Genomic DNA, 23706 nt, shown 5'->3' on the forward strand with positions numbered 1-23706 from the left:
GCACCACTCCACACCACTGCACTGTACTCTGCACCGCTCCACTTTACACCACTCCATGCTACTGCTTCACACTACGCCTCTTTACTCCTTTCTGTACTACTCTCCTCTATGCCAATACACTCTTTGCCTCTCTACTCTACACCTCTGCACTCTTCGCCACCGCACTCCAGTCTATACCACACCAGTTTACTCTGCATAACTTCACTCTACGCCACTCTGCAACGCTGCACTTTATGCCGCTGCACTTTATGCCGCTGCACTTTATGCCGCTGCACTTTATGCCGCTGCACTTTATGCCGCTGCACTCTATGCAATACACTCTAAGCCAATGCACTTTACTTTGTAACTCTCAACTCTACGCCCCTGCACTCTATGCCAATCCACTGTACGCCACTCTAATCTACTCTGCATCACTGCACTCTGCCACTGCACGCTCACCACTTTATTCAATGCCATTGCACTCTACGCCACGTTACGCAACTGCACTCTATCCTGCACAACTTCACTCTACACCAGTTCACTACACTCTGAAACAATCTACTCTGTGCCACTACACTCTGCACCACTCTATTCCACACTGCACAAAGCCACTATTCCACTGCATTTTACACCACTCCTTAACCACTGCACTCTACTCCAATCTAATCCACTCTGCACAACTCCACTCTTTCTCTGCACTCTAAACCAATCTTCACATCTCCACTCTGTTCCACTGCACTCTATGCCACTCTACTCTTAACCACTGCACTGTACGCTAGTGCACTCTACACAACTGCACCTCCACTGCATTGTATGCCACTGTACACTACACCATTACTCTCTACTCCACTGTACACTGTTGAACTCTGACACTATTCTGCAACACTGCACTCTGCCACTGAACTCTGTGTCACTTTACTCTGCACTACTTCACTCTATGCCACTGCATTCTAGGGCACTATACTCTACACTACTCTGCCACTGCCCTCTATGCCACTTGACTCTACTCTGCCTCACTGCCCTCTGCATCACTCAACTCTACTGCACTCTGCGCCGCTCTAATTTACGCCACTGCATTCTTTGACACTACATTGTACACCCCTGAATTCAGTGCCACTGTACTCTGCCACTATACTCTGCAGCACTCTGCGCCAATGTACTCTACATATTCCACTCTTCTCTGTGCCAATCCAATGCATGCCACTGTAAGCAACTCCACAGTGTGCCACTCCAATACACAATAATATCTGCCTCTCCACTCTACAACACTGTACTCCACTCTTTGCCATTACACTCTACGACACTCCATGCCACTCTTCTCTATGTCACTGACTTTTAGCAATGCTAAATAGTAGCCATGCTGTTAAACAACATGGCTAAAACACATTGGCAAAGCCAATAGCTCTTGCTTAGGCGAGACCTATTGGCTTTGCCAGTGCTTGCTTTTCTTATTGGTACGAGCCTCTCTCGGAAGACTTGGAACTTATGACCAGTGTTAGCATAACACCTATCAAAACTGCTCAGACAGTATGGGTATTTGCTGCTGAATTTTCCAGCAAAAGAAGGATCAAAGTTAATAAGTACCTGCCATGCCTTAGAGACTGTCACATATTCACTAGTAAGTCGAATTGGCAAAGGGTCATGCGCCAGAGAGGTAGCCGAAAGATCAAAACGGGCACTAGAACCCAATGTAAAACTAGCATCTTCTCCCTCTGTAGTTTTAAGGTCCATGTTGTAGTTCTTGCACAAAGGCTGTTTTAGCAAAAGCCTGTTATTGAGATTCCAACTTTCAATATCCACCAGAGTGTACTCAGTTGCAGAAACTAGGGAATCTGACTCAAGCAGTGCAGCCTTTCTGATGCCTCCTCTCCACCATTTATAAGGTTAGATTTAATAACACCCCTGCTGCAGTGCCTTGGTCCTCTGAAGCCATGGCCATTTGTACCCTTTTCACACCTTATTAGATTACTCTCTGTGCACAGGCACAGTTTTCATCAGACAAGGAATCGGGTTAATAGTTAACTGGATTTATACGTTGAAAAAAAGGTTGTTGGTTGGTTTTGTCCACGTTGTCTCAGTTCGCAGGGCAGCTCTCCCTTGCGGGACGTGGCTAGTATCTTGTACGCTCTTACTTTGCGTGTGGTTATAACAATGTGAACGCATAGCATTCGAGTTGGTTTTCTTCAGAAGAGAACTGTTTGAAGAAGGACATGCTAACAAACAAGTCAAAACAATGTTTTTAAAATCAGAGAATTCCCTTCCTACCAAACTCACTTTGAAATACCCAAGGCTACAAAGCGTAATTCAAACTGCACTAAACCTGCCTTTTCAGCTTTTTTTCTGCTTGACTGTCCTGACGGACTTAAGGCAGGAGAGAGACAAGATTCGGATCGCCACAGACACCAGCAGCTAACGGGCAGCGCACAGCCACCGCAACAGTAGCGGTGGTCAGCCAAGTGCCTGCACAAAAAATAGGCCACAATGCGAACAAACTGAGTGGATAAGAGAAAATATACATTAACTTTTTTTTGCCTATTTATATCACTTGTGGCACACACATTGTTACATACAGCACTTATTAACACTTCTGTGCGGTCACCAGAGCACTATCACCGTGCACAGTTTATGCATTAGTTTTGTTACTGTTATCATTATTACTGCCTTTTAAAATGTGGTATTTTCTCATGGTCTGCTCCATAACTGCATTTTACTTGAACACGCAGACATCATTCGTGTTTCGAGACTGTTCTGGCAAGACTGTATAACAGTTTACATTGTTACACAGCTGATCATGTTTCTGTTGGACTATTTTGCTACCTCTTAATACTCATTAACTTCAAAAGTGATTCACCGTAAGTGCTATATTTTGACTTCTTTTGGTCACGTAATCAATTTCCAACAGAGGCGCTTGTGAATACCTGAGAGAGAATATTATTATTTCATGACCAGAAAATAAGTAGTCAACATGAAGAATATTCGAAGCCTAAAATATTTTTTCTGTATTTTGTTCAATTATTCGTTTCTGTGTCTTGCAGTAAACATGTCAAAACCTTTTTAGTATAAAATAATCCCATAAAACTTAGAATCTGAATGAGACTTCTAGTTGCAGATTCCTTACCTTTGAATTTCCCCCAGGTGTCAGACTGGATCTGTAGATTTTTCTTGAGAAGTATCCCTGTGTGCTGTTAGGTGGCGTCAGTCGGCTCTACAGTCCATCGTCTGTGCCGGATATAAAGCTGTGGATCCTATGTAGGCACCACCCCAGCACACTGACGTACATTATTTTCTTTCCGCGCCTGCTAGCGCTGATCCAAGAGAGCTACCCCTCTGTCATATTTGACTGCCTTTTTTTGACTTTTTGTTGAAGGTGTTTTAGTTTTCAACTGCTGGTGCATCGAGGATGTCATCAAGGAAGACCAGGTTAAAGACATGCTGTTCCTGTCATCGACCAGTGTCCGTGACTGATCTGCATCTTGTGTGTTTTTGGTGTCTGGAGTGCAACAATGACCTGAATTTGTGCTCCAAGAGTTGGGCCATGCATCTGAAGGCTTTGAGGGAGCGGTTCCTGAACCTGATGGCGGCCGGACGCTCAACTCTGCATACGTTGCGATGCTGGTCGAGAGGAAGGTCTCAGGATTGCTCACGGAGTCCTCCATCGTCGTCATCCACGCCATGTCCTCGGGGCAATCGTTTAAGTCCAGGCACAAGAAGAAGTCTAAGAAGTCTAAGTGTTCTTTGACTTCATCTTCTCCGTCGACTGACGAGACATGGGAGTGTCTACGTTTAAGGCCTCGCTCTGAGGAGCATGTTCCAGGGCTGACTCTGTGCCTTCCCAAGTTTCCGGGAGCCAGAGCGACCCCTGCACAACTCAAGGAGTTTTATGAGGCCATGCACCTCTTATTTTTTGGATAGTCCAACATCTCTGGAGCATGTGTGGTCCCAGGAAAGTTGGAAGGGGCCCCTTTGGGTCCTGCGACTTCGGCCTCAGTGCTGAGGGGCACACCCAGATTCAGCCTTGGATCCGGACTGATGCTGGTCGTACCACCCCGGCCTTCACAGACGCCGGTCCAGAATCCGACACTTCCAGCGCTGCGGGCAACCACGTGCAGTGCCATTCCCATTGCCGACTCTGACACAAAGCTGCATGGGCGTTGTACTATGCCGGCAGGAGCCTTGCCTCCTATGTCGGATCATGAGCCCCTTTCTTGTGTGCTAAGTTATGGTGAGGAATGGGAGTGGGGTCTCTGGACCCTTTAGAATACCAGTTCCAAAACCCTATGAACTGGTGTACAGACTTAGGTGAGGCCAGCACACTGAATACTTCTCCAAATACTAGCATGCTTTCTCTCCTACCATGGCTACGATGGAGGGAGCTTCCTATTCCATGATGGTGAGAAGAGCAACTGAGGTCTTGGACCTTGGTTGCCTTCAGTGGCTGTCAGGGCTAACAACCTGACACAGGTACTCCAACCTGGTGCTTAATCCTTTGAACCCATGCGCCCTTTAATGAAGCCCTCATGGATGTCATACTGGGTACTTGGTCCAAACCCAGCACAGGGGCTCCTCTAAACAGGACAGTTGCCTGCTGCCATCGCCCGCTCCAGGGGACTCAAGCTTTCTGACATAACACCCCACACCTGCTAGCTTGGTTCTCCGAGTCGGTACTTCCCAGGGCATGTTCCCTTCTGCACTCCGGGATAGGGAATCCAAATGGTTGGACACACTTGGGAAGAAGATTTTGTCTTCTACCAGTCTAGCCTTGTGGTCCGTGAACAATGCATGCCCTTTGGGCCATTACTCCCACACACTGTGGAATACAGTTGCTTCTAGAAGGCTAGTCTGTACTCTCTCAGGCCGTTGCCAATGGGAGAGACGCAGCAAGTTCACCATCCTTTGTGGACTGGACATGACCGACTCGCTAGACATAGCTGTTTCTTCGACAGTGGCTCTGAGGCACCACGTCTGGCTCATGACTGGCTTCTCAGGGGATGTCCAGGCTACTTTGGTGGACATGCCCTTTGATGGCACCTGACTCTTTGAAGACAAGGAGGGCTTGGCGCTTGAGCGCTTCAAAGATTCTCATGCTACGGCCAGGTCCTTGGACCTTGCGGCGACCCCTCGTCCCCCTCAGTCTGCCTTAGACCCCTTCCGTGGCTAGGAAAGTGGCCTCCAATCGTGTTCTTTTCCGGCCAGACACCGTACCACGCGTGCTGCCCAGCCTCTGCGTGGGACCCACTGATCTCGTGGATCAGAGAGCCAGTGGCCTGGCCAATCTGCCAACCCCCCAACCCTGCTGAAGCAGGGCTGACTGGACACTCCATAGTGTGCATGTCACTTTGGCTGACCATTTTGTGCCGGCCAAGCTGACATGCACACTTTGAAGCTCTCCACCTGGGTGGAGACCATCACAGGCCTCTAGGGTCTACAGGGGCGTCCAACAAGCCTGCTCCATCCAATCCAGGCGCTTCTCTAATGCAGCTAACAGCATGAGAGCAGTTTCTGGATTGGTTAGGGCAGCTCTTCCTGCATCAGAAAAGGAAAAGAGCACGAGGAGGACACACAGTCCTTTGGTAAGTGCTCTTTTATTTTATTTGATATGTGTAATGCATGTAAGTGTTATGTTTTTATTTGGGCTTTTGGAGGTAAGGGGTATTTTTTGTGGGGCTTTGGATGGAGGGGTGGTTTTCTTTGGGGTTTTGGAGGGAGGGGGTGTTTTGTTTTGTTTGTTTGGGAAGTGGTGGAGCACGTCACTCGCCCCACCATTTTCAAAGGGTACCAGCCACCTCTGTCTTCCTAGTCTGAATCCCCATCAGGATCTGCCATCCCTCAGACAGGTGGGTTTTGCCAATAGTCTGAGGGGGCCACTGCCTGCACTTCGAACCTACCCTTCCATCTATGCCCACATCCGATCACCATATGATGGAGAATCACTTATCCCTTCTCCGTGAGGAAGTTACAGCTCTTTTGGCCAGGGGAGCTATTGTGAGGAAGTTACAGCTCTTTTGGCCAGGGGAGCTATAGAAGAGGGTTCCTGTGCCGGAAGTACTTTGAGGTTGCTATTCCCGCTACATTCTGGTACTCAAAAAAGGGCAAGGACCTCCGCTCTATCCTAGATCTTTGAACCCTCAATCTGATAGAGACTTCTGGTTGCAGACTTCTTACCTTTGAATTTCCCCAGGCGTCAGACTGGATCCAGAGATTTTTCTCCAAGCAGTATCTCTGTACGCCATCAGGTTGCGTCGGTCGACTCAGCGTTGTGTTTGCCGTGATGACGTCGCCATTATATATAGGCGCCACCCCAGTTCACTGACATCAATTCTTTTCTTTCCGCGCCAGCCTACGCGCAGATCCGGAGAGAGCGACCTCAGTCATTTTTTGACTACGTCAACACTTTTGTCGAATTCTTTTGACGAGTTTGTGGATGCGTCGAGGGATTTCCCGCAAGACCGGATTCAAGCCCTACGACTCCTGTCACCGAACGATGTCAGTGACGGATCCGCTCCTCGTGTGCCTTTGGTGCCTGGAGCGCGGTCACGACCCAAAGTTGTGCTCTGACACTCGACTCCGCGGCGCTCACGGTCTCGTTCGAGAGGAAGGTCTCGAGACCTGCCGGTGGAGTCATCACCACTCTTCGTCCTCAAAATCATCAGAACATTCAGATCACAATAAGAAGTCGTCGAAGAAGGACAAGCGTTCTTTGACTTCACCCAGTCGCTTGGATGATGCGGTGCGGGAAGAGCGTCGACGCTGTAGGCCTCCGTCCTTGGAGCCTTCATCTGGGTCGGCTCTGCGCTTCCCCGATTTCCCGGGAGATGGAGCCACCCCTGCCCAGCTCAAATAATTTTCTGAGGGAATGCGCCTCATTTTTGGGCAGACCGACCCACCTTCGGCGCCCTCAGGCACATGTGAGTTGGTGGGGCCCCCTCGGATTCGAAGTTGTAGGCTTCAGCCACGGCTCTGGATGGCTCCTCTGGATGCAATTACAAATCCATCCCGACAGCAGTTGTGCCACAGCAACCTTCCTCAGCGTCGGGTCAGACGAAGACGCTCCCGACATCGGTAGGGCCCACAATCAACGTTGATCCCATCCTCATACCCGATGACCTGGAGCCGCAATGACATCGCTCAATGCTGATTCCATTCTCTATGGCCTCTCCTGGGTCCAGGGTTGATCCAGACCCTTATGCTTATGGGTATGGATACGGGAAAAGTTTGGAGGGGACGGTGGCCCCTTAGAGTATCAGCTTGACCCCCAAAGGGACTGGGTGCAGGATTTGGGTGATGCCAGTGGTCTAGACACCTCCCCTGACACTGGTATGCTCTGTGGCTACGGAGAAGGGTGCCTCCTATTCCATTGTGGTGAGAAGGGCGGCTGAGGTCTTCAACATCGAGCTACTTTCTGTGGCGGTTAGGCCTAATATCCTAACTGACGTGCTTCAGCCTGGGTCGTCCTCTTCCGAACCCCTCCTTTAATGAGGCACTGACAGACGTCCTTTTGGGTACTTGGTCCAGACCCAGCACAGGGGCCCCTGTGAATAGGACGATTGCCCGCCGCCATTGGCCTGCGCCGACAGACCCAAAATTCCTCACCAAACACCCCACACCTGAGAGCCTTGTCATCCAGGCTTCCTCTTCATTTGGCACATTCCCTGCCGCACACACGGATAGGGAATCAAAAAGACTGGACAGTTTGGGGAAGAAGTTTTTTTCTTCCAACAGTCTATCGCTGCGGTCCGTGAACACGCCATGCCTTTTGGGCCCCTATTCCCATACTCTCTGGGATACGGTTGCGCAAGTGCTGCCTAGAGTTCCGGAGTAGGCCCGGACTATCCTTTCCCAAGCTGTAACAGATGGGAAGGGATGCAGCGAAGTTCATGATTCGTTGTGGACTGGATACGACCGACTCTCTGGGCAGATCGGTTGTATCGACGGTGGCATTGAGACTCCACGCCTGGCTGAGAACATCTGGATTTTTAGGGGATGTCCAGCAATCCTTGATGGACATGCCCCTTGATGGCACACCTCTCTTTGGAGACAAGGTGGACTCGGCGCTCGAGCGCTTTAAGGATTCCCAAGCCATGGCCTGGTCCCTTGGCCTCGCGCTTGCTTCTAGACCCCAGCAGTCTGCCTTTCGCCCCTTTCGTGGCTACGTAAGGGGCACCCAACCACGTCCTTTCTCCCCTGGCCATTGACCTGCGCATACTGTACAGCCCCTGCGCGCGGACGCGGGATCCCACGCCCCTGAGGATCCGGGCCCCAGCGGGTCACCCAGTCCACCCTAACCCCCGCTTCAGCCTCCAAACTTTCCTAGTCCGCGGGTACACCAGGAACCAGTTGGCAGCAGGATTCACCATCACCTGCCCCATTGGAAATCAATTACCTCGGACAGGTGGGTCCTCTAGATTGTCCGAAGGGGCTACTCCCTCCCCTTCGAGACACCTCCTCCAGCCATGCCACCTTCATACCATCGAATATCGGAGGATGATATGGTGCTTCTCAACGAGGAAGTCCAAGCCCTTTTCGTCAAAGGAGCTATAGAGAGGGTTCCGTTGCCAGAAGTAGGTTGTGGTTGTATTCCTGCTTCTTTCTGGTGCCGAAAAAGGACAAGGGTCTATGTCCTATATTAGATCTTGGGTCCTTCAACCTCTTTCTCAAAAAGGAGAAGTTCAAAATGTTGACATTGGCTCAGGTCCTATCTGCCCTGGATCCCGGAGACAGGATAGTAGAGTTGGACTCGCAAGACGTATACTTCCACATTCCTGTCTTGCCGGGCCATAGATGTCACCTACGATTCGTGGTAAGCACTTTTAGTTTACCTTTGCTCCCCCTTGGCCTTACCAGTGCCCCTCAGGTGTTCACGAAAGTGATGGTAGTGGTGGCAGCTCATCTGCACAGGTTAGGGGTCCCAGTCTTCCCCTACCTCGACGATTGACTGTTAAAGGCAACCTCGCCCCAGGCAGTTGTCTCCCACCTCCAGACTACAGCATTCGCTGGGGTTCACTATCAACGTGCCAAAGTCACACCTGACTCCTTCTCAGACGCTCCCTTTCATCTGAGCTGTTCTGGATACAGTGCAGTTTTGGGCATATCCTCCCGAAAAGCGAGTCCAGGCTATACAGGCTATGATACCGATGTTTCCGCCTCTGTCCTGGATTTCAGTGAGAATGACTCTGAAGCTGATGGGCCTCATGTCCTCCTGCTTCCTGCTAGTTCAAAACGCCAGATGGCACATGCGGGCTCTGCAGTGGGACCTGAAGTTCCAGTTGGCGCAGCATCAGGTAAATCTCTCAGACAAGGTCCAGATCTTGGAAGGAACTGCGAGAGACCCACAGTGGTGGCTAACTAATCAGGATTGGGTCAAGGGCAGATCCCTCTCCTTTCCCCAACCAGGTCTTACAGTTGTGACAGATGCATCGCTCCTGGGGTGGGGCGGCCACATGGGAGAGGCGGAGTTTAGAGGCCTCTGGTCTCCGGTGGAAACCGGGCTCCAAATCAACCATCTGGAGCTCTGAGCGATTCGACTAGCATTGAAAGCGTTTCTTCCCTCTCTCAAGGGGAAAGCAGTGCAAGTGTTAACAGACAACACCACCGCCTTGGTGGTTCTGCAACAAACAAGGCGGAGTAGGTTCTGCAACAAACAAGGCGGAGTGGGGTCGTGTACCCTTTGTTGAGAGGCTCTTGGCTGGAACATCAGGGCATTTCCCTGGTGGTTCAACACCTGGCGTGCTCCTTGAATGCCAGAGCAGAAAAACTCGGCCAACAATGCATGGTCGATTACGAATGGCTTCTCCATCCGGAGGAGGCGCAAGGTCTTTTTCTTCAGTGGGGAGAACCTTGGTTAGACTTGTTCGCCTCTGTAGAGAATGCGCAATGTCAGCTGTTTTGCTCGTTGGATTTCCAAGGCAGCACTCACTCGGCGACGCCTTTCGTCGCAAGTGGAATTCAGGCCTCCTGTATGCCTTTCTGCCCATACCACTTCTGCCCAGAGTTCTGAAGAAGATCAGGGAAGACCGGGCCCAAGTTATACTGGTGGCTCCGCACTGGGTACAAAGAGTCTGGTATCCTGAGATGTTGAGCATGGCCATAGCTTCTCCGATCAGACTGCCTCTTTGGGAGGATCTTCTGTTGCAGCAGCAGGGGAGGGTCCTCCATCTGAATCTGTCCACCCTTCGCCTCCTTGCGTGGAGATTGAGAGGCGACAGTTGACTTCTTTTGACCTGCCTACTGAAGTCTGTAATGTTATCTTGACAGCCAGGCGTCCCTCAACCAAAACCGTATACGCCTGTCGGAAGAAATTTGTGGTATGGTGCATCAACAAATCTGTCGATCCTCTATCTGCTCCTCTTTCTCAAGTCCTCCTCTTTATTCTTTCCCTTGCCCAGCAGGGTTCCACCCTGGGCACTCTTAAGGGATAGCTTTCTGCTGTCTCTGCTTTTTTGAGGTTACTTCCTTATTTAAATCTCCTATAGTTGGGAGGTTTCTTAAAGGCCTTACACATCTCTTTCCTTCTATCCCATTCATCATGCCCCAATGAGATCTAAACCTGGTATTAACATACCTTATGTGTGCCCCGTTCAAGCTGCTTCACAACTGCCCTTTACGGCGCTTAACCATCAAGACTGTCTTTTTAGTTGCCATTACCTCTAAGCCACCTTTCTTGGCCATACATCCTGACAAAGTGCTACTTCGTGCAAGGGGTTCTTTTCTACCTAAAGTAGTGACACCCTTCCATGTCGGACAGTCCATCACCTTGCCTACCTTTTATGCACCCCCACATCCCTCTCATGAAGAGGAGAGACTCCATCGTCTGGACCCAAAAAGAGCATTGGCGTTCTACCATGATCGTACCAAAGACTTCCAGGTGGACAATCAACTCTTTGTGGGATATGTGGGTGCAAAGAAGGGAAAGGCGATGCAGAAGAGGACCATTTCACGATGGCTGCTCTTGTGCATCAAAATGTGCTATGCTGTGGCTAAGAAGCAACCTCCTGAAGGTTTGCGTGCTCACTCCACCAGAGCTACCGCTGCTACCACAGCGCTAGCACAGGGCGTTCCAGTCCTGGACATTTGTTAGGTAGCGACATGGGCATCTCTGCACATTTTTACGAAACACTACTGCCTGGACAGTCAGGTCCGAAGGGACGGCTACTTTGGCCGTTCGGTCATGCAGGACTTCTTGGTGTGATCTTGGTTCGCAGACCCACCTCCGGGAAAGGTATGGCTTGGATATCTATTCAAAGGTAAGGAATCTGCAACTAGAAGTCTCTATCAGATGTACAAGTTACTTACCTTCGGTAACGATATAGCTGGTAGAGACATAGTCTAGTTGCAGATTCCTTACCGACCCATCCATCCTCCCCGCACTGCAAACTGATTTCTAGGGACAGGAACTTCCCCTTGATTAAGAGGCTGCTGGGACACATTGCAACCTGCTAGTGACACATGCCAGAATGCATTATGCGGGCTCTGTAGGGGGAACTGAAGTTTCAGTGGTCACTGCATCAGGGGAATCTCTCCATCAAGGTCTAGAACTTGTAGATGGTTTACAAACAGCATTTGGGTCAGAGGCAGATTCCTTTCCCTTCCTGAGCCAGATCTGACAGAAGTGACAGAAGCATCACTCCTGGGATGGGGCGGCCCTCTGGGAGAGGTGGAGATTAGAGGCATCTGGTCTCCTGCGCAGTCCAGACTCTACATAAACCTGTTGGAGGTCCGTGTGATCTGGCTAGCATTTAAGGCATTTCTTCCCTCTGTCCAGGGGAAGATGGTACAGGTGATTACAGACAGTATCACAGCCATGTAGTACTGCAACAAGCAGGGCAGGGTGGGGTCATGGATCTTTTGGCAGGAGGCTCTGTGCCTCTGGATGTGGCTGGAACAGCAGGGCACATCACTGGTGGTTCAGCATCTCCCAGAGCAGACTAACTCAGCCCAAAATTTCTACCAGATCACAAATGGCATCTCCATCAGAGGTGGAGCAAGGTCTCTTTGAGCAGTAGGGAGAGCCTTGGTTAGATCGGTTTGTCTCCGCAGACAAGTTGCAGTGTCAGCAGTTTTGCATGTTTCCCAGGCGGCAATCGCTCAGAGATGCTTTTCGTCTTGAGTGGAACTCAGGCCTCCTGTATGCCTTTCTGCTCATACCACTTTTGCCCAGAGTTCTCAAGAAGATCAAGAACAACCGGGCCCCGTTAATCTTTGTGGCTCCGGACTGGGCATGGAGAGTCTGGAATGCTGAGCTGTTGAGCATGTCATCAATCCTCCGATTCCAATGTCCCTTTGGAAGGATCTCTGTCGCAGCAGCAGGGGAGGAGGGTTCTGCATGTGAACCTGTCAACTCTCCGCCTTCTTGTGTGGAGTTTGTGTGGCGACAGTTGACAGGTTTTGACCTTCTGTCTGAAGTCAATAATGTAATCTTGGCAGCCATGCTTCCCTCCACCAAAACAGTATATGCCTATTGTTGGAAGAAATATGTGACATGATGCACAGACAAGTCGCTTGCCCACCTTTCTGCCCCTCTCTCTGAGGTCCTATTATTTCTCTGGCCCAGCAGGGCTCTGCAATGAGTACTCTAAAAGATTATTTGTCTGCTATTTCTGTGTTATTGAGGTAGTGTGATCAACCTTCAGTTTTTTTTAAGTCTCCTAATGTTAATAGGTTGCCTTACAGGCCTTAACCATCTGTAACCTCCATCCCCATTCATTATGCCTCAGTGGGATTTGAATTTGGTTTTGACCTTTCTGATGTGCGCTCCTTTCAAGCCTTTCCACAATTGTCCTCTCAGACTTCTCACTTTGAAAACAGCCTTCCTTGAAGGTATTGCATCAGCCCACAGGGTGAATGAGCCGCAGGTATTGTCATCTAAGCCGTCTAGCCTGACAAACATTTCCATCTAGCCTGACAAACTGGTGCTTCTCACTAGGGCCTCCTTTCTGCCAAAAGTGGTTATGTCCTTTCATGTAGGCCAATCCATCACCTTTGGTGTTCTACCTTGATCGTACAAAACAAGTCCAGGTGGATGATCAACTCTGTCGTATATGTGGGTGTGAAGAAAGGATGGGCAGTGCAGAAGCAAAATGCATTAAGATCTGCTAGGCAATGGCCCAAAAGCATCCTCCTGAGGGTTTCCGTGCTCATTCTACTTCAGCTGCAGCTGCGACCACTGTGTTAGCACACAAAGTTCCAGTCCTTGATATCTGTCTGGCGGCAACGTGGGTATTTGTGCACACATTTACCAAACACTACTGCCTAGACAGTCAGGTCCTTTGGAAGATGTACTTTGCCCGTTTGGTCCTCCAGGGCTTTCTAGGATGATCTTGGTTCGCAGACCCCCCTCCGGGGAATGTATTGCTTGGATATCTATTCAGAGGTAAGGAATCTGCAACTAGAGGTCTGTCAGATGAAAAAGTTACTTACCTTCGGTAACACCTTATTTGGTAGACAGTATATAGTTGCAGATTCCTTACCGACCCGTCCATCGTCCTGACACTGCAAACTGATTTCTAGGGGCCGGGACTCCCCTTTCAGGGCTTTAGTTTTGATGCACCAGTAGTCAGAGTTTTTTGTGCAGTGGTACTGCTCAAGAAAGATCTCCAGATCCAGTCTGATACCTGGGGGGAAATTCAAAGCTAAGGAATCTGCAACTAGTGATTGTCTCTGCCAGATAAGGCATTACCGAAGCGAAGTATCTTGTTCTAATGCAGTCATTGTTTTTCACTTTGCATTTTAAAACCAAATGTGTTCCAAGTATTCATGAAAATCCATAATCGTGATTATTAACATATGTGAACTGGCATCTTTTTTTTAGATGGAAGAAAGGAATTAGTACTGGAAAGCAACCCAAAATGGGAAGCCCTGACAGAAGTGCTGAAAGAAATTGAAAATGAGAACAAAAACAGCGAAGCTCTTGGTGGTCCAGGTGAGGACGTGGTCACCTGGTATCGAAGTTTGATTCCCACCTTTTTCTGGTCGCATTTTGAAAACGTACATATTAGTGCCAGTATAAGCTGCACCACTGTCTTCTCACTTTTACAAGGCAGGTCTTGCCCGAAGAGAAGTTTGGTTATTACAACATGGTAATCAATGCGAAAAGAACAGAGAACCTTTTACAGAGAGGACAGCGTACACAAATTAGTGTATTTTTCAGTGTTCTCCTCAGGTATTCTACCCCCTGAAGCATCTGCGTTTTCTTCTTGTGATTGCTTTCATAAAGCACACCTTGTTCTGTAGCCGTCTCTGGGCGGGAACACAGTTGCCATTCATGGCGGTTCCAAACCTTTGACAAGTCTTTCTTTGTGAAGACGAGACCTGTTGAAGAATCAAAATGTTATCTTTCTAAATATTTTGGCTGTGTCCTACAAGCTCGTATCCTTTTCAGAGAGACATATAAAATGTGTTTTATACTTTTCCTACTAGTGGTGCTGAATGGGCGAATGTGAGATGCACTGTGTGGTATTGCCAGGTCATTGGCTTAGTTCTAATTTACTCAACTATGAAGTAGTGTCACAAATCACAGTATATTAAGCCGGAGACTACATGACACTGTTAACACTGCAGTCCAAGCATTGATACAAATGTGAGTGTACTCACATTTACAGCTAACACCAGAGGTATCAATTTAGGGCCAGACTCATGTTAGAGTTTCCAAGTAAAATAAATGTGCATGGAAGGAACATAGATGCAGATCATTTACATAGTGATTATCCAAGACGTGACATGCATTCGACTCACCTGAACTAAAGGTGCAGCTCCCTAGTTTTCATTTAAAGGGAGCTTTGTTTCGTCGAACTGATGTTCATACTGTGATTAGTGATATGCTAGTTGGGGGTGTTTGTAGAAGGACTGGGTTTCGAGGTTAAAAACTTTGCAGTAGTTGAATGTTTAGAAGTAACTTTAATGTTGTAAATCCAGGATATTATGGAAGAGGTGTTATTCTAGTGATCAAGACGGAAAGTGTTATTGGGGGGTTGATTTCAGAGGATCACAGCAACGTATTTGTTACATTGTCAGACCTAAATTGTGGTTTCTACAATTAGTATGGCTTTGTATCGGTTTTTAAATCTAGGCTCATGTGGTTCCAGATTTCCATCCGTCGGGTGTGTTTGTTGTGTAGTTTTAATAGAGATCTGTGAAATGTCTAGTTTAGTAGTGGTTGAAGTTAGTTACTGTTAAGAGCTTTTAGGTGTTGTGTTTGTAGGAATTGGCGTGCTGAAGGACACGCAAAGGCTTCTTTATACTGCCATCTTGCCCATACACATTGTTTTCTAAACCACATCATTTGTTAGGTAAATAGGTCACGAAGTTTTGAAGGAGTGATGTGATCCATGTGACATTATTTAAATGGTTTGGTGGTGTATGTTTCTATGGTGCCGAAGTGCTGTTTAGTTGGCAGCTCTTTGCTACCTGTGTATGCTCTGCGTGAACGAGGGTGCCAGGAGGCCAGAGCATGTCAAATCTTATGGAATATGTTCATCCAGGTGCTGATTAATGAATACATTTTTTTTCGTTTCGGAAAAGGTTTCTGTGACAACGTTAACGTGCACACAACTCTATTGATTTCATTGTTTTCTCAGTTTTATTCCTGGGGCCACTTTATTTGGCACGTATCTGTCGAGCAGTTTTGTTTGTTGGAGTTTGATTTACTCTCCAAATCTTTGATTTTGCTTATTGTTTCCCTGTTTTGTATGTTTCTGTAGCATTACCAACGGCCTTCTCTAACATTTGATTTTAGTAGATTGGTGCATTTTTACAAGACAGTTATGGTGAAAATGTTTTACTAATAATAATCTTTAATTATGATAGTTTTATGTTTCATTGTTTTATTTCCTACCTGTTTTCATTGATAAAAGCGTGTTTTAAAAATTATTTGCATTGCCTCAGAGGTCTTGGTCTACGAATAGTACTGATCAAAGTGTACGTTTTGATATGATCGCTTGGCAGTAACTAATTATGAAGAGAAAGCTGGGAGGGGTAACTATTGATTATAATCAATCCAGGGTAAACTATGTGCTATTAGTTCTTAGCAGTCAAATCAGAAATCCATTTAGCCTCGAGTTTCCAGCTAGTGATTCATCACTCAAGGTCCTGACAGAGTATTTCAAGGGAACACGTTTTTTCAGAACTTCCTATAGTACCATATTATTTGTATGCATTAGTGGTTTTGTCTTGAAGTCTGTTGCTAGAGTACTGCAAACTGCGAACATGTTTACCCCACCCAAGCTATGTTAATTTCTAGGTCGACTGAATTATTCAGGTATGCTGTGACTTTGCTCAGGCACTGAAAAAATATGTGAAAGAAAATAGGTCTCGCTTTTAAATGAAGTGCCTACTCAGTGATGGTTTTAGGCCCTCAGTAAGTCATACAGTCATGAGTCCAGTCATCCACTGACTGACTCGTTCTTGCATTCATCCACTTACACGACCACAATAAACTCACACAGAAATTCAGCAACCTATGCAAGGGAAATTAAAAGAATAACAATAAAAAACAAAACATGCTTCCACCTAAAAATAGGCTTTTAGCAACAAATGCAATTAAAAATTGCAACAGATGGTCATCTTGAAATGGTGTTTCGTGTTTGAAAGTTTCAGCATGTCTGCCGAGCTAAGAACCAATGTGTTGGCTGTCATGGAATGGTAAAAACCATGGACAAAACCATTCCACAACAGTAGCCTGGTCTAGGGATAGTAGCCTGGTCTAGGGATTGTGGCCTGGCGGGATGTGGCGCACTACAGATCAAATCGATGGCAGGAAAGTAGCACTGTCTAGGAAGCTATAGCGTCCTCTAAAAATCTTGAAAGTAGAAAGATGAGAAGGAAAGAAATTAGAGGAAAATATGGGATATTGAAGGGCTGGCCCGCCACTCCTGGTACTGAAGCACACTCATTTGCAGGTGAATGAGCAAGTGATAAATGCCATTAATCATAGGTAAATAGAGCCAGTGTCTACAGTGACTGACCCATTGCTCCAAGCTGAATGTTATTATGGATGCAAGTGGAGTGCTTCAGTCATTGACTTTATTCCATTGGGGAGGGGGGGGTGGAACATCCTGGCAAGTAGTGGAGTCGGACGTTCCACAAAGATTGTAGCAAGAATTATTACAGTGCAAATGTTCTACTTCATAGGGTTTGTCAGAGGGGATAATTCACATCAAAATCCTTTCCTACAAAGGTAATATGTGAGATTTGATGTAATAAAATATGTCTTCATGCTTAACATGGTATAGTAACAATCCACCCTCAAATGCTTATTGGCTTTAACATGTGTGTTTCAAAATAAATCAATAAATGAAGATATTGCCTTTGTTGTTAAAGGTAGGAAAATAGATTTTCGCTATGGCATCTGGCTAAACTTTTCCTAACAAACCAATCAGGCCTGTAGCATTTATCCTTGGCATGTCATCCTACCCAACTAAGACCTATTGTATTGAGCATAAGCTTTCACACATGGCAACCCGGAGAAGAGGTAAGCCCAAAATTATCTACATATCTAGGAGAAGTTGTTGAATAGCAGCACTTTGTATTTGTTTGACCTTCAAGTTTAAACACAATAACTTTGCTTGATACAGAGGCTGGATGAAGCTGATAGGTACATAAATGATCACAACTGTTTGAAGGGTAAGCACTCTTTTTGTGAAAGCTCACAACTTTTGACAAACCAAAACCTGTACTCTGATGAAAGATCTGGGCGGAGCCACAGTCCCTTTCTGTAGTACTTCAGAAAGGTCTCTTTTGTGCATCATATAAGGTCTGGCACAAATTGCGCTATCAAGCCAGACTTAAAAAGGATAGTTTGTTCCATCTCAGAAAAATGAGGAAGAGCAGATTGGATATCTGTACCAGACAGGCAACCCATACAGTCGAGGAGATTTTGAAGAAGATGGGATTTTCTTTTTGTAATAAATGAGTGTTATTTATCAAATTACTTGATTACTGTAGATGTATCTTTTTGTTTTTTGATAGTTTTGTGCTTAACTTAAAAACATGGTGATTATCTAAAACATTATTATTTTCTTCATGCGTATCTGTGAAGGCATGTATGTATAAGCAAACCAAATATTTTCTATTTCCATTTAAGAGATTTCTTAAGTGCAGGGCTACCTGATGGTCTTCCCAGAGCTAAAAGTCCTAAAGGGTCTAGTTCATGATGTTCTAATCAAACTGGAGTGTCTTGAGCTGTTTCCTGAAAACTAAGCATGTTGTCATTCATCCTAGAAGCTAATGGTAGGGTGTTCAACTGTTTCGGGGCTAAGTATGCAAGCAAATACCCACCGCTCCTGGCCTTCTTCACCATGGGTATTAGCTCTCTCCCGGAAAGGCAGGGGCAAATCAAATGCTTTAGGATTTGCAGCCCATTCATATGTAACACACGATGGAGCAACCATAACACCTTAAACTGAATTTTGTTATGTACTGGCAACCTGTGTAGTTTGGCTAGTGCAGGAGAGGTGTCCGCATGTTTTGTGATTTCCCCAAAAGGATCCGGTCTGCTGCATTTTTAATCCCTTTTCCCCTTTTACTCACTGATTGCGGCTCCCCACATATAAGAAGTTCACATAGTCCAAGCATAATACCAGACCTTATACAACCACTTTCCTGACATTGGTAGGCAAACAGCGAGGCAGCCTCCTGAGGGATCTTAGAAGACCAAACTAACTATATGACAACTTTCTAACCTGAACCTACATGGAGAAATTGCTGTCCAGCATAATTCCCAGTCTTTTTACTTTTGGCTTTGGGAGAAGGGAGGTCCCCAAGGCAAATGGACCTACTTGAGTTCATTTCATTAAAATGGATTGTTGCTGATTACCAAAACCTCAGTCTAATCACCATTTAGCTTTAGGCTGCTGGCAGCCATCCAATCTATCACTGGATTCGAGCAGGTGTTAGAATAGTAATGATTGTGTGCATCATATGTCTATGGCAACTAGAATGAACAGTTGGATTCATGGAGCCATCATCAGAGTCAATAAAGAAAAATGAAATATCAGATTAACATGTAGCTAACACAGTAAGTCAACACATTAGAAAATGAAAAAAAGATAAGGTCTTGGTGGGTTTGTGGATATGCAATTAGAACTTACAGTAAAACAAAAATACCTGATACTTGGTTGTCTGCAGTTATGTTAAGTCCCTTATTGTGTGTGCACTGAGCAGGAAGTGTAGGTGATGGTCACCATATGGTTTAACATTATCTCGTTGCCATGGAAAGGGCTGAGCTTCTGAAGAGTGGGTTGTGCTACCAATTCACTTTCCTCTTTGTGCCATAGTGTTATACAGTTCCTACTAAAATACTAGCCCTGCGTATTAGGAATACTGAACTTCAGAATGGTGGAGACTTAGTCCTGCCACAGCATCTGATACTGCCAGCCCAACTCCTGGTTAGCTCACAGTATCTCACGTATAATCCTAACCCTGCTGGGGTGAATGGTGTTTGTGGCAACCTGAACATGACACTCTGACTCCCAAGGAAGTCATGGAAACAGATCTCACCCTTTAGTTGTATTACTCATGGTTGTCCAGGTGAAACACAAGAGTGTTCTGAGAAGTTTTCAATAAGTTTATTGAAACAATCATCCTAGTCTTGCATAGAGAGAATGAGCTGCAATAATTAGGTAAATGAAACAAAGCAAAGGAACCAGCATTATGAACGTGATAAAGAGAATGAATAAACCAACCATGATAAATGACTTCTAGATGTTCCTACATAACCCTAAGATGATACTGAGAGCATAGCAGGTCTCCCTCTGCCCGAACTAAGGGATTAACCTTAGCCCATACGTGGGAACTGCGTCAGGAGTCAGCCTGTAGTGTGGATGGCAAACCTCTGGGGAAACTGGCAGGTTAGCGCCAGCAAAGCTGCATGTTGATCGTGGCATTGGTCCCACGATGGTCGCAACTGGAGTGTCTCTAGCCTCTTTCTGGTCAGTACACCATTTATATAATAAAAGCCATGCTGTGTTAAAAACACAGCTCTGATGCCATGCTATATCTAGATGTTAGAGCTGCCTCCTAAATGGGCAACACAAGCACGAGGATATTGTGTACTGCGTTTCTGTCCTTGAACAGAATGTACTGATTATATGTCTGGAAAAAGCTAACTAAAACAAGCAACTTGTATAATATATTCCTAGAATATTATCATGCAAGCAAAGTGTGTAAAATGTCACGACTAAAAAGCTAAACACAATACAGCTAAAATGTTCATTAATGTGAAATATAAAATGAAACTAAAACAAGAGACCAACGTGGGTCCAAGATGGCATCACTACAAGATCTAAGGGTAAATCTAGCTCATCGCTTAATCTGATTTGTGGTTGATATGGATTCACAGTCTCAGCATAAGTTATCATCAGTATTAGTGTCACTAAGCATTTTTCCAACTTGTCTCAAGCCGGAGCACGTCTCCCTTCTCTATTATACTCAGTTGTCCCATATGTAATATAGCACATTCACTGTCACCCCAGAATGCGACCTGCTTTTTCCATTGTTGGGTGCTGATTTAGAGTTTATTGTTGGGCACTCTCTTGTAAGCACCAAAATAACATCAATGACTTTAGAAGAAATGGAGACGGGTAGTGTTTACTTTGCATAATCGGAGAACAAGTAAATGGGAACTGGGTTAACTGAGTTTTCCTGTTGATCTTGGGTACACTGGATAGATGCAGAAGAGTAGTGTAGTTTTTTTTCTTTTATTCAGAAACCAAGTTTAGCAATTACAAATAATTGAAGTCTTGCTAGACATAATAATGTTTAGAAGAGTTATTTAAGTTTTGTCTCTGTTAACAGGGTGAGAGATTTTCACAGGGCTATGATGTTCAAAGTTATATAGAGCCAACTACAACTGCCTGGTTAAATAAAAAATGTTGTACTTGTTTTCCTCAGTGGTTTTACACTGGTTCTCCATTAGCATATGTGGTTCTGGTTGGACAGTTCATCTTTATGCGATATCTGTTGTTTTATAATCTTCTTCCTAGCTTCTGCACGTCGACGAGGACGTCACATTAACCCACGCGACGCCGTCTGACGTCATACAGGCAATAAGAGGTCCTCGCCGACGTCAGTTCCCTTTTTTCCGTGCATTCAAAACGGTTATCTTCGAGGGAGCTACTGTTACTTTCATAGTTACAGTGTATTTTCTGCTGCGTGGATTTTCTCTGCGGTAATTATGTCTCAGAGGAAGTCGGGTTTCAAGCCCTGTCGAGAGTGTGGCGGCAAGATGTCCGTTACTGATCCTCACTCCGACTGTCTATGGTGTTTAAGCTCCGACCACGACGTCGCAACTTGTGATTCATGTCAGCACATGAATCCGAAGTCCCTGAAAGAACGTGAGGCTAAACTATTCATGGCGAAGTCGAAGAGAAAGGAGAAGAAACATCATAAGAAGTCTTCTTCGCCAAGGTCTCATCGGCGTCATCGAGACTCCCGGCGCCGTAGGGATTCACGGCGTCATTCCAGCAAGGAGTCTTGTTCGAGGTCGCCTTCGGCTCGGCGTCGGAAGACTTGGGAGGTCAGTCCCACGGTCACGCCACATCCATCGACGCCGTTGCCCTCTCCGACGTCACCGACTTCGCCTGGACAGGCGTCTGTGGTTGAGGTGATGCAGCCTCTTGTGATGTCTCCGGCGTCGCGGACGTCGAGGCTGGCGTCGGGGTCGCCTTCGATCCAGGCACCCCAGTATCCAGCTTTTCCCGCCCCTGGAGCCGATAATACCGCATTTCTGAATGCGATGTATACCATCTTTCAACAGATGGCTCCAGAAGGTGCTCCAGCTGGTCCTTCGGGGCCCTTGGCCTTTTCATTGGGTGATCCTGCACCTCTACGGCCGGCACCCTTTATGCCCTTTCTCCCTTTAGGGAATGTGGCCTCGGCGCCGGTGTCGGCGGCCACTCCGGTGGCTCCAGAGGTTTTGGCCCCGGAGGTTTCCATCCCGTCGACGTCAGGATTTCGTCCTCGGCGCCGAAGCTGCCTGTGGCGCCGGACGCGGCGTCGGATGGTTCTGGAGATCGGCGCCGATCTTTCTACTTCGGCGGAGGCCATGTCGACTCCGCGTATCGAGGAAAGACTACATTCGAGGAGGCGTGCTCTCCGTCTTTTGGAAGAGCAGGAATACCAACGAGTCTTGGAGGAAGGAGAGATTGAGGACTCTGGTGATGGACTGCATGGTCTGGATACAGCCAGTGGGCTGGATACTTCCCCTGAGTGGGACCTTTCTTCTCCAGGGGAATATACGGAGGAGGCTGCTACCTTTCACGCTGTGGTGAAGAAGGCGGCTAACTTTCTGGACCTGCCTTTGCCGGTGGCAGAGGCGAAGCAGAATTTACTGACTGAGGTACTGCATCCGGCCTCTGCTGCAGCGGAGCCGCTCTTGCCATTTAATGAGGCTTTGCTTGATCCAGTGTTAGAGGTGTGGAAGAAGCCAGTATCTTCCTCAGCTGTTCATAGGGCTGTGGCCAGGAGATATCGAGCTGCACCATCTGACCCTTGCTTTCTGTCTAGACACCCTACGCCGGAGAGCTTGGTGGTGCAAGCCTCCTGTTCCTCTAGGTCAGCGCCTGGATCTTTCCCGACGGTACCAGGAGACAGAGACTCTAAAAAGCTGGATGCACAATCCAAGAAGATATTTTCCTCTTGTAGTTTGGCGTTGAAGGCCACCAACGCGACTTGTATTCTGGGGAGATACATCCATGCTCTCATGGACGATATTTCATCTTCATTTACGGAGCTTCCCCAGGGCCTTTTGAATGTTGTCTCGGATGCCCAGGCTGCCGCAACCCAGATTATCCAGTCTGGGCTGGACACGACCGACTCGGTGGCTAGGGCAATGGGCACGGCTGTGGTGGCAAGGAGGCAGGCCTGGCTCCGTAACTCAGGGTTATTGCGGACGTGCAGTCGACCCTGTTGGACCTCCCGTTTGATGGGGACAAACTGTTTGGAGCCAAAGCAGATTCGGCCTTGGAGAGATTTAAAGAAAGCAGGGCCACAGCCAAATCATTAGGGCTGCAAGCCCCTTCTTCTTCTGCCTCCTCCAGATTTTTCAGGAGGTTTCGTGGATTTGGGCGTGGCTCTTCCTCCTCTTCCTTTCGGGGGAGATTCCAGCAACCCACCTCTTCCCTCCCCTATAGATCATTTAGAGGGAGGGGTAGGGCCCGCACCAGAGGAGCCTCTCAGCAGTACTCTGCCTCTTCCTCGTCCTCTGGAGGGGTGCAGCAGGGAAAGCTGCCTTAGGCTTCCACCATTTCCCACTCACTCCTCTCCTGTAGGGGGGGAGGTTACGGCATTTTCTCCACAAGTGGGAGACTATTACATCGGACACTTGGGTCATCAGTATTGTGGGAAAAGGCTACATCCTTCCCTTTCGGGAGTTTCCGCCCCCCATCCCGCCCGCCCATCTTATTGTTCAGAAGAACACCTCCTGTTGTTAGAACAGGAGGTTCAAGTCCTCCTTTCAAAGGGCGCGGTGGAGTTAGTCCCAGAGCAGGAAAGGGGTCGAGGTTGTTACTCAAGGTACTTCCTGATTCCCAAGAAGGATGGTCGGTTGAGACCAATCCTGGATCTGAGGATCTTGAATTGGTTCCTCAAACAGGAAAAGTTCAAGATGCTGACCCTAGCTCAGGTGCTTTTGGCGTTGAACAAAGAAGATTGGATGGTGTCTGTCGACTTGCAGGAATCTTATTTTCATATCCCGATACTCAAGTCGCACAGGAAGTATCTCCGGTTTGTGGTAGGGTC

At 47.2% G+C, this 23706-nt stretch overlaps 1 protein-coding gene across 3 annotated transcripts in view; it reads left to right on the top strand.

The window, feature by feature from the left end:
* The window catches only part of ERCC4 (ERCC excision repair 4, endonuclease catalytic subunit), a 232308-nt gene that overhangs the window by 123386 nt on the left and 85216 nt on the right, over positions 1-23706 (top strand). For all 3 annotated transcript variants that reach the window (XM_069210419.1, XM_069210420.1, XM_069210421.1), the window contains one exon: positions 13784-13894. In XM_069210419.1, the coding sequence (XP_069066520.1) occupies positions 13784-13894 (111 nt within the window). The remainder of the gene's footprint in view (positions 1-13783; positions 13895-23706) is intronic.

This window comes from Pleurodeles waltl, chromosome 10 (assembly GCF_031143425.1).
Source record: "Pleurodeles waltl isolate 20211129_DDA chromosome 10, aPleWal1.hap1.20221129, whole genome shotgun sequence".
NCBI classification, from domain to species: domain Eukaryota; kingdom Metazoa; phylum Chordata; class Amphibia; order Caudata; family Salamandridae; genus Pleurodeles; species Pleurodeles waltl.